Source organism: Oryza glaberrima, chromosome 10, assembly GCF_000147395.1.
Source record: "Oryza glaberrima chromosome 10, OglaRS2, whole genome shotgun sequence".
NCBI lineage: Eukaryota > Viridiplantae > Streptophyta > Magnoliopsida > Poales > Poaceae > Oryza > Oryza glaberrima.
In genome coordinates, this window is record NC_068335.1 from 18,507,360 (window position 1) to 18,526,089 (window position 18,730).

Genomic DNA, 18,730 nt, shown 5'->3' on the forward strand with positions numbered 1-18,730 from the left:
CTCCTGCTAATGTTGTCAGCAATGCAAAGGCCAAAATGTTATTATATTTTAACCTAGTATTATATTGCACTTATACCATCATTTTAGCAAGCCAATGATGTGAACTTATACCATGATGTTAGCAAGTCAATGATGTAAAAGATGGAGTACGGAGTTATTTCTTATATGTGTTTGTGATGAGCCCATTTGTGGCCGTGATGACCAAGACCTCTGGTCGTTGCTAGGATCGGCCGAGTGTGAAGTTTAGGACGATTTTTTTGTGAAGTCGTCAAGGATCAATGATGGATTCCCTCTTTATCACCGAATCCGTCAGGGAAGTCTAAATCTAGTGTTGGTAGGGAAGTGATAACTCGAATTTGCTTTTTTTTTTTTGTGTGTCGTATTAAAAAGGGGAAAATTTGGTAAGGTATAAACTTATTGTAGTATTGCAAAACATAACCTAGTTTCTTGGTTAGGATTATCCTTCAGAGCCTAGCAACTTAGGTTAGTTATACCACTACATGGGTCTGCCTCCACCAGAAGATATGCTCCCTACCTAGCTACCCTCGATACGATGTCATGCATTGAGGACCTCATTTTTTTTTCATGTTTTAGAGCATATTTCTTCCACGTGAGCAAAATGTTCTTTTCTCAGGGCTAGGCGGCTAGCAAAGTTGATGGATGGAACCTTGACGTCAATAGCATTTCTTAGACAAATAAGCGTATACGATGGCATCTCCTGGAACTGGTATCAGGCACTTATCAATGGTCAGAGATAATTGAGGTGTGCTTCATGCCTTTTAGTGGAAATCCGCATAGTAATAATATCCTATTATGTGTATTAATATACCTATCTTTGTGTGTATATATATATATGGGGAAAATATATTATATGTATTCATATGACTTTAAATTGTATTTGTTTTTGTTTTTCTCCAGAGTTGAAAACCATCCAAGCTCTGTTTTCGTCCCTAGTAGCTGCATGTTTGTGAATTATCAATAAATGATCTGCTGTGGCTGGTGTTTACTTTCAGAAGGGCTAGTCATGTTTGTTTGAACTTGTTATATCTCGTTTGTGCTGCTAGTTGCTTTCAACAACGGAAAGGGCAAATTAATTGCATTGGTAGTTCAATTGTAGAATTGGTAAGACAACCTGCATCTCTGATCGAGGTGAGTTGTGCATTGAAGACTTTAAGCCATACCAAGGGCATTAATATAATTGTTTCTGCCAATATAAAATGCGTAGGGCTTGAAGTAAAGCAGTTTAACAAAAGGTTCAAGAAAGACAGGGCAAAATGATCATACGGGAATTTAGAACAGCAAGCACCTGCCCAACAATCTCAGGAAGAAGATTTAGTCATAGAGAACAGACCAGCAATTCTCTGTTGCCCAATGCATAAAATCCACACCTTCCGTTCTGAAGAAATGCTCACAGCCTGTGCTGAAAAATGGGGCATTATCTCATATATTAAGCCGACATTCAGGCAGATCTTACAGTCGTAGATACAGACGCCAGTGCTCTGAGAATAAACCGAACCCAAGAAAAATTACATCATCCCAAGTCGCGGCTAGCAAATACACCCATCTAAGAATTTGTGGTATGCATCTGGAGGAATAAACATGCTCATGGTAGTACAGAAGTATTGCTGGCAATTAGGGCATACAAACGATACAGGTTTTAACTGGTGATCGCCGATACAAATTGTAGTAATCGCATGCCTGATTCTTCTTCAGGTAAGGCTTCATGGTTGGAGGAGTGCAGCAATCAGTTCGGTGGTACACAGAATCACGAGGTCGCAGCTCGAGTCCATCCCAGTTCACTACCCAACTGTGTTTCTTTCTCTATATATTCCATTGCCAGCATGCGCAGAAGAATTAGACCTGTGACCAGACTGAGGAGTTGAAAGAAAACTTTAGTCTGGGGATATCCAAGAAGACAATTATAATCCAAGCACATAGGAAACTAAAAAAGATACCCGTGAATCAGTAGACGAGCAGTAACATATGTTATTTACTTGTTTTGTTACAGAAACACAAAATTACTGGTAAGAAAAAGAAAAATTATGCTTCCAAAGGTGGTGTTTTGATCCGCATAGACATTTTATCGATCTTCTATTGCTCTACAGTTGGAATCAGGAGAGGATAGAATAGGGTTGCTTAGCAGAATTAAATAGTCCGACCGCTATTGTGGCAAAAAATGCACATTCACAAGAGTTGGTTGGAGCAGAAAGTCAGCTTGCAACTCAGTAATCAATGTTAGCATTGACACACTTCAACATAGAATTGCCACATTCCCCAAATACTTCAGTCAAGGTGATACAGTCAATCAAGGAGTAAAACAACACCAATTCTTCAACCAAAACATAAATCAAGCTGAAGGCAACAAGTATATTCTTTCAATCTTAAGGCCATGACAGCATCAACATGATTATAATTTATATGTCATAGATAACTGGGCATATGTGCACAGCAGATTAATACAGCATGAACAGATTCTGCATAGTTTACATACAGAACTCATATTTTTAGACTACCCATGCACCTAGTAGATTTAAGCTAAGGTTTACTTAATGATAACCAACAAAATAAATGATAATGCTGCTTGTCTCAAACAAATTAATTGCAACTCAAATATTAAGAACTCTTCGCAATATTTATTACATGATACTCAAATATTAAGATCTTATAGCTGACCAATAGAATAGACACTGAAAAGCATTTCAATATGAGACATCATGGAAATACGGGAACACAATAGCAAAGTTCTTTATCAGAAGAGTATAATGATAACAGATTGCAATACCTTATCAAAAGTTAAAAGTGAGACAAACTAGGGATCTGCAGCATTTGGATTTTCTTCCTGGCCAAGAGCCAACACAGCTTTCTTCAGAAGGGCCTCAATTGACAGATGTGAGTTCTCAACAGCCTTTGTTATTGCTTGCCATCTCTCTCCATGCTTTGGTTCTGCTGCAACACATCTTTGTAGGACATCCTTTTGTGTATCAGCATTTCCATGTTGCAGTTCAAATTTGTAGTACAAGGCCCAAAAATCTCCAATGTCTGGAGCAAGAGTAACAGCTCTGTTCAACCAACTTCTAGCTTTATCAACCTTCCTATCATGCCAGAAAAGTTTGGCCACAGCTGCAATGACATGGGGATCATGGTCACATCGTTTTATAGCATCTGAGCTCTTTGCTTTACGCTGGGGACGTGGCACCATCTCTATAGCTGCAGCCCACAAAATACCACTTGTCGGGCATTCCTGTAATGCCTTGGCTAGTAGAGCATCAGCTTCCTTCTTGTTCCCATGTCTCAATTCAGCCCGAACTGCTGCAAGCCAGAGTTCAGGTGTAGCTGGGTTCTTCTTTCTTGCCATGGTGAGGACAGCACGTGACTTGCTCAAGCCATTTATCTTCTCCTCTAGATTAGCTAGAGAGAGCCAAAGAGGGATGCAACTCGGGCAGTGCTTCAGCGCATTCTCGTAAACCTCCTTTGCCTTGGATCCATGGCCAAGCCGGTCTTCCATTTGTCCAAGCATTAACCACAGCTTGAAGAATGAGGGGAATAACTTCAGACCTTCCTCCAACAGCTTCCTTTCTTCGTCTACATTCCCTAACTCCCTTTCAACAATCGCAGATTTCATCCAGACCCTCTCAGTGCCTCCTCTTTCCCTGGCCTTTGACAAAAGAATTCTTGCTCTCTCTGGTTCATTGTTCTCAAACTCAAGCTTGAAGGCAGCTAGCCAGATCTCCTCTGAATTGGGGAGAGAAGCATAAGCTTCCTGAAGAATGGCTCGGGCAGCCGGGACATCTCCAGCCAGCCATTTCTCCTTTGCACTCATAAGCCATAAAACTTCTGCACGTGGATTGTAGGTAACAGCCTTTCTGAGGAGATTATAAAGAGACTCCTTGGTTCCATGGCTCTTCTCAAGCTGAGCCGCTTTCAGCCAAATACTCTTCTTGGAAACGAAGACACTGAGTGCATGTGCATAGATGGCACGGGCTGTCTCAATTGAACCACGCTTCTTGCATTCCTCAGCATCGGCAACCCATGTGCGTTTTCTGTCTTCCTCATCAACACCAATGCCAATAGTGCTCTTAACAATAGCCTGGCAAGTCAATACAGATCCAGCACGCTCAGCAGCTTCTGCTTCCTTTAGCCATGCCTCCCTGTCAATATCCAATCCTTCTCTCTGTAAAGTTTTTATACTTCTCTCAATCACCTTGATTACTGACTGGGTGTTTCCATTAGCTTCCTCCAGCTTTGCAGCTGTAATCCAGATGGCAGGCTCCTTAGGAAGCTTTTCTCTTGCCTTGTTAAGTACCTTCTTTGCTTGGTCATATGTCTCCAGCCTTGCTAGGGCAAGCCACAGTTCCACATGGAGTGGGCAGCACTCCACAGCCCTGTGAAGCAACAGTCTTGCATCCTCCTCATTTGCAAGCTCTACTACTGCTTTCCACAGTCTGACTGAATCAGGAATGTGTTCCAACCCTTTTCTCAAAACCCTGCTCTTATTCAAATCACTAGTTTCCAACTTTGCTGCCTGCAACCACAGCTTCACAGAATTGGGAATTGCCTTCACGCCCCTAGCAATCACTGCCTTTGCCTCGTCTGGGCTGGCCAGCCGGCATGCCTCGACCCAAACATCCTCATTTGTGGGGCACTCCTCACAGCCACGCTGGATAAGCTGCCGAGCAACCTGAAGCTTGCCAGCAACCTCTTCAAGCCTAGCAGCAGCAATCCATCCTGGTGGATGCTTCGGGTTTGTCTGTGTCACTGACTTAAGCAACAATCGCGCCTTTTTAATGTCAGAAATCTCAGCATCACTAGTAATCTTCATACTTTTCAGGTCCGTCAAGTAACCCTTTGGATCAACGACAGTAAGACCAGATACCGAATCCGACAACCTGTCCAGCTTCAAGGAGAGCACGGTGCCACGACCTTCGCCCACAGCCGTCAGATCAGTAACCGGAGTCTGCGCCCATGGCGTCTCGGTGCCACCAGCTGCACGGCTCTTGGGATCCAGTGCCGTGACATGCTCCTGCTCCTGCCGAGCCTTCTCGAGCAGGGTGTCCGGCACGGGAACGAAGCTCTCAAACCGCTTCTTCTTGTTGCGCAGCGAGTAGTCCCCAATTTCAGGTATGCTTTCCCACTCCTGCGCCGACAAATCGACCAACTTACGCTTCAAATCAGCGAATTGCTCGGTGATCTTAGGGTTGGAAGCACGGTACTTCTCGATCTCCTGCTTCAGCCGCGCCTCCCGCCGATCCTTCCGGCGAGAGTCCATCCTCTGGTCGATGCTCTCCCAGACCGCATCCGCCTCGCGGTCGTCGTCGTCGTAGTCGGCGTTGGAGAACAGCCCGGCGTCGTTGCCCTCGAACTCGTCGAACTTCTGGTTCTCGTCGTACCCCTTCTCCTCGTCGCCGCCATCGTCGTCGCCGTCGTCGTCCCCGGGTGGCTTCCCACGGCCGCGCCCGACGGCGGGGGCGGGGGCGGGGGCGGCGGCGGCGGACCGGTCAGGCAGATCGGGCGCCGCGCGGGCCGGCCCGATATCCGAACGGGTGGTGAACCCGGTGGCGCCACGCCCCAGACCGGCCACGTAGTTCGGGGGCGGCTTGGAGTTGAGGAAGTCGTAGCGCGCGGGGCGGGCGGGCGGCTGCGCCGACGGCGGCGGCGGGGGCGGGGGTGCCGCGGGGGTCGTCGTCGGGCCGGTCATCCCTCCGAGCAGGGGGAGGTGGAGTAGCAGGGAGGAGGAGGCCGAGACCCGGAGGGAGGACAGCAGCGGGGACGGCTCGGCCGGGAGGAGGCGGCGGTGGGCGAGGTAGAGCCGCAGCTGCTCCGGCGGGACGCCGCCGCAGACGCGGGAGGCGGAGGCCGTGAGGTCGGCGAGCGTGGCGGTGGAGGGGTCGAGGTCGACGTGGTGGGTCCTCCCGTCCGGCGCGCGGACGAACACCATCGCGGCGGCGGCGGCGGAGTAGATTGGTTTGGGTTTTTGAGGTCGTGAGGAAGAATACGGAATCGTGGAATTGGTTTAACTATTTTGTGACGGTTTGGGACCTTTGGGTGAATTGAGTCGGTGGCGAGGAGAGGCGGTGGGCTACGTGGGCCGTTCCATGGTGGGCTGATCACCTGCATATGGGCCGTACAAGGGCTCATGGGCCTGTTTGGCTCGTGTTTGGGCCCATCGCCTGACCTTCCCTTCTTTTGGGTTGGGTTTCTTTGGATTTATTTTTAAGATGGGCTTGTTGTTTTATCGACTTATTTGTTGCGAATAAAATCTTACCGTGCCGTATCATCAATTTCATAGGTCATGACTCTGCTGCATCTATTGGAAAAAAACATATTTATATTGTATAAACAAAGAAAACATGCGTAGTTAGGATGGGCTATCGACGATCACGACAACAATGATAATAACCTAAATAGAGAGCTAGAGATTCTTATAAAGATTCTTATAAGACGCTTGTGATTAGTCGGCTGATGATAATCTGAAAGGGTTAAGTTTCAAGTTTCTAGCTCCAAGTTCATAATCTCAATTTTTATGTACATATATGTGCTAGCACACTACAATTTCTATATGTACATAAAAATCGAGACAATGATGTAATGAAAGTTGTGGCCTAGAGAGATATCATTTAAAGTAAAATGATGGAATAATACAATTTAATTAAAGATTCGATACATAAACAATTGATGAAATTTGTAACCGAGGGAGATAAATTTTAACTGAAATTGTCAAACTATAAATCTGACGAAAGATTCATTCAAATTCCCAAAAAGGCATACATTCACTCATTTTATCTGCCTTGGTGCCAAATTTAACGAAATTTATGTACCCAGTTTCAAATAAATAGACGACTATCTCCATTGTCTTACAAGTTACAATCCACCGCAAGACCACAACACCAAGATTACCCGCCTCCATGCCAATTTCAATGAAATTCGTGTATCCAATTTTAAATAGACAGACAACCCTCTTTATTTCGTTACAAGTTAGTACATCTGGGTACTATACAAGAGTAGTACTGGAGTGTGTAAAAAACTGCCGTAGATTTTTTAAGTGTAAAACTTCGAGATTAAATTATATTATAATTGAAGTATAGTTGTACCATAACTGTATTACAGTTATAACTACGGTATAATTTATATAAAACATGTATTTAACCATGGTTTGGCTGGCTAGCACCGAGATCTTGCATATAACATGTATGATATTTTTTAGCAATGTTATCTCTTAAATGTACAAATCTCCAGTGACCCGATGACCATAAATCTGAAAGTTTTGAGAGAAAAAGGGTGTGTTTAGTTCACGCTAAAATTAGAAGTTTGGTTGAAATTGAAACGATGTGACGGAAAAGTTGGAAGTTTGTATGTGTAGGAAAGTTTTAATGCGATGGAAAAGTTAAAAAATTTTTAAAAAAGTTTGGAACTAAACTCGACCGAACTTGCAAAAGTTTACAAGCAATTTCGATCCAAAATTCAACGGAATTCGTACATACCCAGAGCTCACCACTCCCGAAACGCCACCAAAAGACCAAACCCACTCGTTTCCCCTCCCCCCCTCCCTCTGACTCTCTCCCCGTCGTCGTCATCGTCATCGTCGTTCGTCGTCTCCCCTTTCCACGGCCGCATCCCATTCCCCACCCAACCTGAAAGCGACGCCGCCGCAGCGCACACGCAGGAGGCAGCAGCAAAGCGAGGAGGGGAGGAAACCCTCCCCCCGCGACAGCGACGGGCGGTCGCTTCCAGTGACCTAAGCCTCCCCCTCCCCCCCTCGCGCGCGCTTCCCTCCCCTTCGCCTTTTTGTCTCCTCCGCCCCTTATGACCTCTTCCTCCGCCCCAAACCCTAGCCCCCTCGTCCCCACCCCCACCCCCTCTCCCCCCACCGCCAACGCCGCCGCCGCCGCCGCCGGAGCCGTGCCCGTCTCCTCGCCGCCGCCGCCGCCCAAGGATCAGCAGCAGGAGGGCCAGGGGGGTGGAGGAGGAGTGGGGGATGGGGGTGGAGTGGAGGAGGTGGGCGTAGGGGGAGGCGAGGCCATGGAGGTGGATGGTGGCGCGGGAGGTGGTGGTGGGGGGGTTGGGGATGTGGAGGGGGGTGGGGGTGGTGGTGGTGCAGGGGGAGGAGGAGGTGGAGGTGGAGGTGGGCAGCAGGCGTCGCCGGCGACCGTGTTCCGGATCCGGCTCAAGCAGCCGCCCTCGAGCCTCCGCCACAAGATGCGCGTGCCCGAGCTCTGCAGGAACTTCAGGTGCGTTTCGAGATTAGTTGTGGTTTTTTTTGGTGGTGTTTTTTCTTTCTGGGATTTAAATATGTTGGGGGAAGCTTGGGTGTGATGAATTTAAACCCTGATCTGTTTCAGCTTATTCATCGATTTATTGAAATTGTTTTTTTCCCCCCCGAAAGAAATTTTCCTCTACTGCGTTGCTTAGACCACTTGTTTTAAGCTATTTGTCAAGTTTGTCTCTCAAAATATCTAATTTATCCCTATAATATATCCATGACAATAATCCACTCAATAATCTAAATCAAACGATCTGGGTTTACTTTTTTTTTTCCTCTTCAAATTTGGGTGGCGTTTCAATGATTGGGATGAACAATCTAGTGACTCAAACTTGCAGAAGCATTAGCGTGGGCATGGAATTGTGATTGCTTTGAATGATTGTATCCTGTGCAGGCTTCTACTATACTAGATCAAATACAGTTATAACATGTAGTGTCATTATTTCACATAACTAAGTTTAGTCAGGTCAAACTGGTTACTTTGTTCACCAGTTAGAAAATACCGAACGTGATAACTCCATTTTAAAATCCACATTATTTTTTTTTTGTTTAAAACTGCTTTGATCTTGTAGGATGAGGTTGCCTTGTCTGCTTTAGCCTACACTATATCGGGAACAACTAGTAACTATCTTATCTATGGTTTTTTTTATTGCAGTGCAGTTGCTTGGTGCGGGAAGCTCAATGCAATTGCATGCGCATCAGAGACTTGTGCACGCATACCAAGGTATACATTTTTCCATCCTTTCCCTGAAAATTTACTTTCCTCTGACCTTTAGTTATCCATAAATAAGTTTGTTCTGTTAGCTTGTCTTAGTGGGATATTCAACCATTTGGTAGAATTGTTTGCTTACAGTTTCTGGTTATGAAGGTTTCTTTGCCGTAAAACGATCTAATGTATATTTTCAGCTCTAATTCAAGCCCACCATTTTGGATTCCCATACACATTCTAAATCCAGAGAGACCAACAGAATGTTCTGTTTTCAATGTGAAAGCAGGTAATCATCTTTCTATTAGTTAGCTTAAATACTTCTTTAGCAAGGTTATTCAAATTACATGTATTGGTACATGGTACATGCATCCATGGCTAAATCTCAATTGTTTTGGTAATGTGATTACGTTATGCATGTGCAAATCACTGTCCATTGGGCATTTTATAGTCAGGTGAAGGGTGAGATTCAAACTCACTTTTGTTTATATACGAGTTTTTCTACCTCCAATCATAACTCACTGTAATTTTGAACAGATTCTCCACGCGACTTTGTTCAATTCATTGAATGGTCTCCTCGATCATGCCCTCGTGCATTACTGGTGGCAAATTTTCATGGAAGAATTACTATATGGACACAGCCAACTAAGGTACATCTCTACGTTAAGCAAATTTCGGTATGCATATCATTTTTTTTTTGTTAGTAGTACCATTGAACTTACTTTGTTAATTTGCGAAACACTCAGGATTTTCTTTTTTCATTTCAAGTCTATATACATATCATGCTGTTTTGTGTTTTTTCTCTAATACTTGTTTCTTTCTTGATATGGTGAAGGGTCCTACTAATCTTGTACGTGATGCCAGTTCCTGGCAATGTGAACACGAATGGCGTCAAGATCTTTCGGTGGTGACTAAGTGGTTGTCAGGAATTTCTCCGGTTTGTTGCCGATTTGCAAACTTACAGTCTGCTTCTCTTGTTTTTGATAATTAGCACTTTACACTTGGAATGCAAATATGCAATACGATTGACCCAGCAGTTTATACAGTCCGCTTCACAATTTAACATTCGAGATTTATATACTTTTCAGTGTCAATTGTTAATCATTATTTTTTTAAAATATAATATTTTATAAAGCAGTGACAATAGACTTGAGTTTAAACTGTTCTAAGATTTTTTCACTGGACATTTATCATAAACAATTGCAACAATTAGGTAAAAAAGATTCTGGCTCAGTTTATGTCTGAGTAAGTACTTTGATCTATTTCAAATGACACTACCTGTGTTTGATTACCCTTTTGGCCTGAAATAAGTGGATCTTAGAATCGAAGGAATATAATTACTAAGCTGTTGCCACGGCTAAATTTGTTTTGTTTCTTTGACTTTGCAGTATAGATGGCTTCCTGCAAACTCTAGTACTTCATCAAACTTGAAAACCTTTGAGGAAAAGTTCCTTACCCAGCAGCCTCAAAGTTCAGGTTGGTTAAACACATATATTACTGAGCATATATTTTTTTTGGAGGAGAAAGCAAGCATGCTTCTTTACGCTACTCTGACATATTGCTGTTTACTGCAGCTGGGTGGCCAAACATTCTATGTGTCTGTTCAGTTTTTTCATCGGGTTCTGTTCAGCTTCATTGGTCACAATGGCCTTCTCAAAACACAGCACAACCTAGATGGTTTTCTACTAGCAAAGGGCTTTTAGGAGCAGGGCCAAGCGGCATAATGGCTGCTGATGCTATTATTACTGAAACTGGAGCACTACATGTTGCTGGTGTTCCCCTTGTTAATCCATCTACTGTAGTGGTTTGGGAGGTGATGCCAGGCCTTGGCAATGGTATTCAGGCAACTGCAAAGATAAATGCAACAAGCTCTCTTCCTCCATCACTAAATCCCCCACTCTGGGCTGGTTTTGCTCCACTTGCATCTTACCTCTTCTCTTTGCAAGACTACCTTGTTTCCGAGGGCGCACAGACAAAAAAACAGGCACAGGTAGATAATGAGACCACTGAGGTAGCATCGATCCATTGTTGTCCAGTTTCCAACTTTTCAGCTTACGTCAGTCCTGAAGCTGCTGCCCAGTCAGCCACTACCACAACATGGGGATCTGGGGTTACCTCAGTTGCTTTTGATCCCACTCGAGGGGGCTCAGTTATTACAGTTGTAATAGTTGAAGGTGCGTATATGACACCTGGAGAAATGAATTAGTATGATGCAATTGTCACATCTCACTATGACTATTTGTTTCTGATGAATGGCATGAACATCAATGCCATTCATAATCACCACACTAATCCTATGATCATCCAACAGCTTTAATAGTAGGAGAGTTAATCTAACTATGTATGTCCAGAGCATGCTTATACATGTTTTAGCTCCCTTTAGTTGCTTTTGTTGTTTCTTTGATTTGCTCTGGTAGCTTGTGCCATGGTAATAAAAGTTCTTGTCTGTAAATGCTATATGCATATTCTTTTAAGGACTTTTGGGGTCTCTGAAATTTATTAAGTGAATCGGTTGATCTTAGGCTCTTGGCTAATGCTTATTTATTTTTTCTGACAATTGTTAAACCACATACTTCCAGGGCAGTACATGTCTCCTTATGATCCTGATGAAGGACCTTCCATCACTGGATGGAGAGTCCAGTGCTGGGAATCTTCAGTCCAACCTGTTGTTCTTCATCCAATATTTGGAAGCCCTGCAAACTTTGGTGGACAGCCACCTACGCAGACTGTTTGGTCCACAAGAGTTAACAAAAGCATCCCACCATCTGAGGACCTTAAGAACCCTCAATCATATGTTCCAATGCCAACAACTTCAGATGAGCGGAGTTCTTCTGAGTGCAGTGTTGACAGGGCGAACCGACTTAGCTTTGACCCTTATGATCTTCCAAATGATGTCAGACAATTGGCCCAAATAGTTTATTCTGCTCATGGTGGTGAGGTTGCAGTTGCATTCCTGCGTGGAGGTGTGCACATTTTTTCAGGTCCAAACTTTGAACAGGTTGATAGCTATCATGTCAATGTTGGCTCAGCAATTGCTCCACCAGCCTTCTCCTCCAGTGGTTGTTGCTTGGCATCAGTATGGCATGACACACTCAAAGATCGAACCATACTAAAGATAATACGTGTGCTTCCTCCTGCAATTCTTAATGCTCAGACAAAGGTTAGCTCAGCTGTTTGGGAACGAGCAATAGCAGATAGGTATGCACCCAAGTTAACAGAGGTTGATTGAAATGATTTATTTGTTGAAAATGTTTTTTTTTATAACTGCGATCTTTTTAGCAGATTTTGGTGGAGTCTATTGGCTGGTGTGGATTGGTGGGATGCTGTTGGCTGCACACAAAGTGCTGCTGAAGATGGTATTGGTAAGGATGCTTATGCAGATGCAATTTAAAATTTGTGTATAGTATTTGCATTTCAATTGTGTTCTAGCTGTCCACACAATTAGAAAAGTAGGGATTATCTGCTACACGGTAGAATTTCCACAACTGTCACTCAACCTCTTAAAGTATATACTTCCTCCGTTTCATAATGTAAGTCATTCTAGCTTTTTCCACATTCATATTGATGTTAATGAATCTAGATAGATATATATGTCTAGATTCATTAACATCAATATGAATGTGGAAAATGTTAGAATGACTTACATTGTGAAACGGAGGGAGTAATTAAGAACAGTGTAACCAAGCAAATCTCTGTTTGGTTGTTTATAATGTTAAGACTTTAGAGCTGATTGCACATTTATGCTCCCAATTTGAAAGCATTGTGCATCTGCAGTATGATGAATTGTGTTTTGCTTCATTTTTCCCATTTGGATGTCTCAATATGTTAACATTATTTTCTGGTGTGAGTTGCAATACATCTTTTTAAGCTGATAGAGAACTTTTCAGTAAGTTTCATCATTTTCTACATATGGTTGGTTAACTATTTCAGCACCTGTAACATTTATATTTGTCCATGATAAACTAAATCTCTTGCTTTTCCTTCCAGTCTCACTGAACAGTGTGATAGCTTTGCTGGACGCGGACTTCCATTGTCTTCCAACTATACAACAGAGGCAACAACACTGTCCTGTAAGTGTGCTGTGCTTTTAGTACATTATGTGCAGTTTTAAGCACAGGCCTTCAATTTTTCATCATCTACTGCCTACTGCCATTACTATGTGACATGCATGTCACAATATCTTTTTGGGTTCTTAAAGATTGTACATTCACCAATCACCAGTCTTTATTCCACCAGTAGTTGAAAGGGGGATACGGATCAAAATATAATCAAGATGACTTTTTTCCTTTTCTTTCCTGGACATAGTTTTTTAGTATTCTTGTGACAAGTCACTAGCACTGCTTTGCAGTTCTGAATGAACATTTTAGCATGAAGCTTGCCAAACTTTTCTATGAACATAAATTATATCTCTGGATGTATTGGTCAGAGACCATTTACGGTAGTATGTAGTTTGCTACTTTATTCATAATGCAATATATTGTAATTTGTGAGTTGGACAAGATTTGTTTTTCTAATTGTGTATTTACCTTTTACTTCAGATTTTGAGGACTTGAAGTTGCAAGGCTATTGCTTTCTTCTGTTACTGATTAGTCTATTTTACTTATTGCAGAATCTTGATAGGATAAAGTGTAGATTGTTGGAAGGAACAAATGCTCAAGATGTCAGAGCACTTGTGTTGGACATGCAAGCAAGATTGCTTCTGGATATGCTTGGCAAGGGAATTGAGTCTGCCCTGATAAATCCATCAACTCTGCTACCTGAACCGTGGCAAGCTTCCAGTGACATGTTATCTAGCATTGGGCCTGACAAAATGACTGTTGACCCAGCTCTACTTTTAAGCATCCAGGTATACTGTGTTTCATGTTCTTTTGATTTCCTGGTCCACAGTTTCAGTTCAATTTGCTAATCTCGTTTTCCTTTTTTTGGCTATAGACTTAATATGGGCAAATGATGTTGCAAACCTTTTTGAATGATAAGCTATTTGTAAACCACAACCTATTCATGCATGAGGATGATGCATGATATGCCACAGATTAACCATGCCATGTATGGAATTTACAGTATTTACAGCAGTATTTTGCTGTTTTTATGTTCCAAACCGACTACGATTCAAACAGCCTCCAGATAGCTTTCATCATAAGCTTTGCTCCTAGGTGTCCAGGAATTATGCTCAGCCCATCAACTGCCTCCAATGCCTTAGCAATTTGTGCAGACATTTCAGCATAAGCGGTCTGCATATGAACTTTTCATGCTACTATTTTGTGGATTTAATTTTTTTTGAACATGGACTGCAGGGGTACGTTGATGCTGTTCTAGATTTAGCGTCACATTTTATCACACGCTTGCGACGCTATGCGAGCTTCTGCCGAACTTTGGCTAGCCATGCAGTTGGAGCATCTTCTGGTTCAGGCAATTCTAGGAATATGGTTACAAGTCCAACCAACAGTTCTCCTTCACCTTCAACTAACCAAGGTTAATTTTGATTCCGTCTATCTTGCTAAAGCTTGTGCTTTTTTTTTTTGGTGCTAAATAAAACCACCTATGAATTATTTGTTTCTTTATTTAATTTTTTGGAAAATGACAAGTTGCTGGCACATTTCAAACTTAGCAATGATGCTAATGTTTCAGGTAATCAAGGTGGAGTAGCGTCTACAACAGGGAGCTCACAAATGCAAGAGTGGGTCCAAGGTGCCATTGCTAAGATTAGTAACAATACTGATGGTGCTGCAAATGCTGCACCAAATCCAATTAGCGGGAGGTCATCATTCATGCCTATTAGCATAAATACGGGAACATTCCCTGGCACACCAGCTGTTAGACTTATTGGGGACTGCCATTTCCTTCATAGATTATGTCAGCTGTTGCTATTTTGTTTGCTTTTTCGGAGAAGGCAATCTCCAAGGATACCTGCAAATGCACAAAAAAGTTCTGATTCTAGCATGCAGAAACAACACTTGATGAACAGTAAGACAGAGGATAATACTTTGGCAGTCAGATCTGGTCTAGGTGCTGCCAAATTGGAAGATGGCACAACTTCACGTGGACAGATGATTGGAGCAAAGGGTGCTGAAGAAAATCCAGTGGGCAACAAATCTGCTAGGATAGGTTCTGGCAATGCTGGGCAAGGTTATACTTCAGACGAGGTAACAAACAAATAACCCATAAATATGGATTTTCTCAGCCTGAATTGTTCAATAAGAAAACTTTTTTCAATCTGAAAATAGTGATAGTTATACATATAACAGTATTTTTGTATGTGCGCTTCGACATCAATATCTAGCCTGTATTGTTTCTGAACCAACATTTAGATTAGAGCTGTTATATAGTGTGGTTATATGTCTGCATATCATATATCATGTGTGTGTCTAAATTGTTTGCAAGTGCCATATGATTAAGGGTAATTAGACATGATTGGATAATTTACCTAGTATAATCTTTGATCGGTGATTTGCCCGACATGTTTCTCCCGATTTTATTAGTTGCCTTTCTGAAAGTATTATTTGTGTAGCACTGTAATACATCTAGTTTCTGAATTATTTGTTTCATGCTTGCAGGTGAAAGTCCTTTTTCTCATATTAGTTGACCTATGTAAACGGACTGCAACCTTGCAACATCCGTTGCCTTCTTCTCAGGTTGGTTCGAGCAATATTATTATAAGGCTGCATTACATCGATGGCAATTACACTGTGCTCCCTGAGGTAGTGGAAGCATCTCTTGGCCCTCATATGCAGGTACAATACAGATTTATTGTGGAAGTTTATTTCTGTATTCTCTGTCTACTCATTAGAGCATTCAATGTTCTCTTCTCAGCAATACATTATAGTAATTCTCAATTGTGTTGGAGAAATAGAGATATAGTATTTTGCAAGTTCTACTCTACTTACCTGGGTTAACGATGGATTGATCCAGCAAAAGAATATTGTTGTCCAAGTTAATTATGGAAATTTTCATTTATACAAGCACACGTGCATAATTGGTTTTTATGATTTCTTTTGTTCATACGTTCTCCATCTGCCTATATAATTTATTACTCATGGCCTCAGCGCCCTCTTGTCACCATTTAGGAGTTCTCATTTTCATCAGCATGTACATCTTTGGTAAGAGTAGTGAGCATGTACATGTCCAACAAGAGCTGTGTACACGCATTTCTGTCGAGAATTTATACCAATGTTGCCCATTTGTTCCAATATTTATTGCAGAATATGCCTCGTCCACGTGGAGCTGATGCTGCTGGCCTTCTACTTCGAGAATTAGAACTGCAGCCCCCTGCTGAAGAATGGCATAGACGCAACATGTTTGGTGGGCCATGGTCAGAACCAGATGATCTTGGTCCATTGGATAATACGCGACAGCTAAAAATCAATGGCTCTACCAATCGCCACTTATCAGACATGGAAGAGGATGGCGACAGCTCCTTTGGGATTCAAAATCTTTGGCCAAGAAAGCGCCGGTTGTCTGAAAGAGATGCAGCATTTGGTCTGAAAACATCCGTGGGGCTGGGATCTTTTCTAGGTGTGATGGGTTCTCGGAGAGATGTTATTACAGCTGTGTGGAAAACAGGCCTCGAAGGTGAATGGTACAAGGTAAGCATACTTGATAGTAGTAGTCTCTAACTTCAGTATTCTTTCAGAATTAATTATCGACGCACTCTATCCAATTCACCATTTGCCGTGACACCGAGACATGCTATCTTTTGCAGTGCATACGATGTTTGAGGCAAACCTGTGCATTTGCTCAGCCTGGTGCTCTAGCTCCGAACACGTCGAATGAGCTTGAGGCATGGTGGATCAGCCGATGGACCCATGCTTGCCCAATGTGCGGTGGGACATGGGTGAAAGTCGTTTGAATTTGACGCCTCCGGGCGACACCTTCACCGTGCTAACCACTCTGCCAATAACTTTCTCGGCCAAATCTGTGTAGGCGCCATCGGTTTTTGGACAATTTTGTATCTAACTTTAGATTGTTTGGTCTCAGGCCCTCCCTGGTATGGTATCATAGTTTACCTGCAGCAGTCAGAGCAGATTGCACCAGCAGCTGTGTAAAACGGTAGGAAAAAACAGGATTAGGACATGCCCAAACACTGTCAGAGTCAGCAGTTGTGTTGTGCGATCCTTTTGTACATAAATGTAGTGTACTAATTTGCAACATTGGAAAAGAAACTCCGTTAGATACTGCTTGATGTCAATAATATTTGCTGGTGATTGAAAAGACCATGTATGTAATAGTATGTTCAATTGGGTGTTTCTCTCATAAGCTATGCTATGTTCAACTTGTGGCTTTAGATCATCGTTCAACGTGGTCGACAAAATAAAGACGAAGTTTGAATTTCTGTTCGAATCTTTTCGAAGGGTAGAAAGTATTCAAACTGCGCTTGGTTCTGATATTTGCAGAGCTACCTGTAATACTGTCATCCTAGAACACTTGCAAAAATTTACAAGTGCTTAAAAAATATTATCGAGTGTACAGAATTTGCTTAAACTTGACAAAATATATTCTCGAAATATACACACTACAAAATTTGCTAAAAATTGGGAAGTATCAGCGGTGTGGTGGTCTAATATTTAAATCTTATACCCACAAATATTATGTACGCGTAATTTGGTTTTCAATATAAATATCGTGAAAATAGGATTTGCCGCTAGTTTCTAATTGTGTTAGAGAAGCATTTGCGAGTGTGCAAGTCTGGTGTCGTATGCGTAGTGCTGTGCGTTCGTGCATATGGTTCAATCGTGTAATAAAGAAATGCTAAGGGTGTGTTGGATGGTAGCGACCTAGAACTTGTCCCTTACACGCAAAACAGAGCAACAAATTATCGCATAGCTAATAAATATATTAGTAAATAATTTAAAGAAATAAATTGATATGATTATTTAAATCAACTTTCCTACTTTTTAATAAAAGACAGACTATTTAGTACTTGTCGACGTTTGATGTCGCGATTTCGGTATTTGCATAGTATGGGGATCGTTGGTACTAGGATATACGCGAGACTGAGGTAAAAGAGACGAAGACAGAGATTTTTATACAGGTTCGGGCCTCTGAATTGTCAGGTAATAACCCTACATCCTGTTGGCCGAAGCCGGTCGTTGCTCTTATTCACCATAATCACACCAGTATAATATTTGGGGTAGCCTATCTAATTGTTGTCGACATGGCGGTCTGAATATCTGACTCGTAGTCGACGACAGGGTAGTCTTCCTCCTCGAATCCGTGCCCGGCGAAATCAGAAACAGCGCTAGATCCCTACGGTCGGCCTCTGTAGGTACCAGATAGGGTCGATCCAGAGGACGCCGAGGCCGTCGGTAAGGACGTGGGAGGAGCCGAGGAATAAAGAGAGAGAGGAATAGAGAGAAGGGAGGAAGGAGGGAGGATTATGACGTGGCGACCCTGACATGTGGGGTCCACGTGGGTCCCACGCTGATTCAACCGCCACATAGGATAAAACCGGAGTTAAAACCGCCGAGGGACCTAATTTGCACTAGTTTTGTAAATTGGGGGATGCATTGTATCCGGTTTTGCGGTTCAAGGACGATTTTGTAATTCGACGACAAGTTGAGGGACCTTCGGTGTACTTTTTCCTTTGTTTTTAGCCATAACCCAGTTCAATACCTCCCCACGCTCGGCCTATATCTCTTTGGCCCAACACACAAACAGGCCCAAGCCACAAGCAGAAGTGGAGTCATAGGACCAACTTACATAGCCTACTGCGATCTTCAACCTTCGGAAGATATCCTATGCATGCATGATGCCGGAGCCGGTCCTCGTCA

The 18,730-nt window shown here is 42.8% G+C and overlaps 2 protein-coding genes across 2 annotated transcripts; one reads left to right on the forward strand and one right to left on the reverse strand.

The window, feature by feature from the left end:
* Positions 1-1,418: 1,418 nt before the first annotated feature.
* On the reverse strand, positions 1,419-6,004 carry LOC127752458 (protein STABILIZED1). The gene is made up of 2 exons (XM_052277837.1): positions 2,783-6,004; positions 1,419-1,871 (listed from the first exon to the last, which is right to left on the reverse strand). Exon 1 carries the CDS (start codon positions 5,933-5,935, stop codon positions 2,810-2,812), a length of 3,126 nt encoding a protein of 1,041 aa, XP_052133797.1. The 5' UTR covers positions 5,936-6,004; the 3' UTR covers positions 1,419-1,871; positions 2,783-2,809.
* A 1,568-nt stretch (positions 6,005-7,572) lies between these two features.
* Positions 7,573-17,197, forward strand: LOC127786338 (mediator of RNA polymerase II transcription subunit 16). The gene is made up of 16 exons (XM_052313711.1): positions 7,573-8,225; positions 8,913-8,981; positions 9,164-9,252; positions 9,501-9,613; positions 9,799-9,900; positions 10,352-10,439; positions 10,538-11,137; positions 11,543-12,161; positions 12,246-12,325; positions 12,951-13,033; positions 13,573-13,809; positions 14,258-14,435; positions 14,592-15,106; positions 15,518-15,694; positions 16,163-16,546; positions 16,663-17,197. The coding sequence occupies exons 1-16, from the start codon at positions 7,801-7,803 to the stop codon at positions 16,807-16,809; spliced, it is 3,906 nt and encodes a 1,301-aa protein (XP_052169671.1). The 5' UTR covers positions 7,573-7,800; the 3' UTR covers positions 16,810-17,197.
* Positions 17,198-18,730: the final 1,533 nt, after the last annotated feature.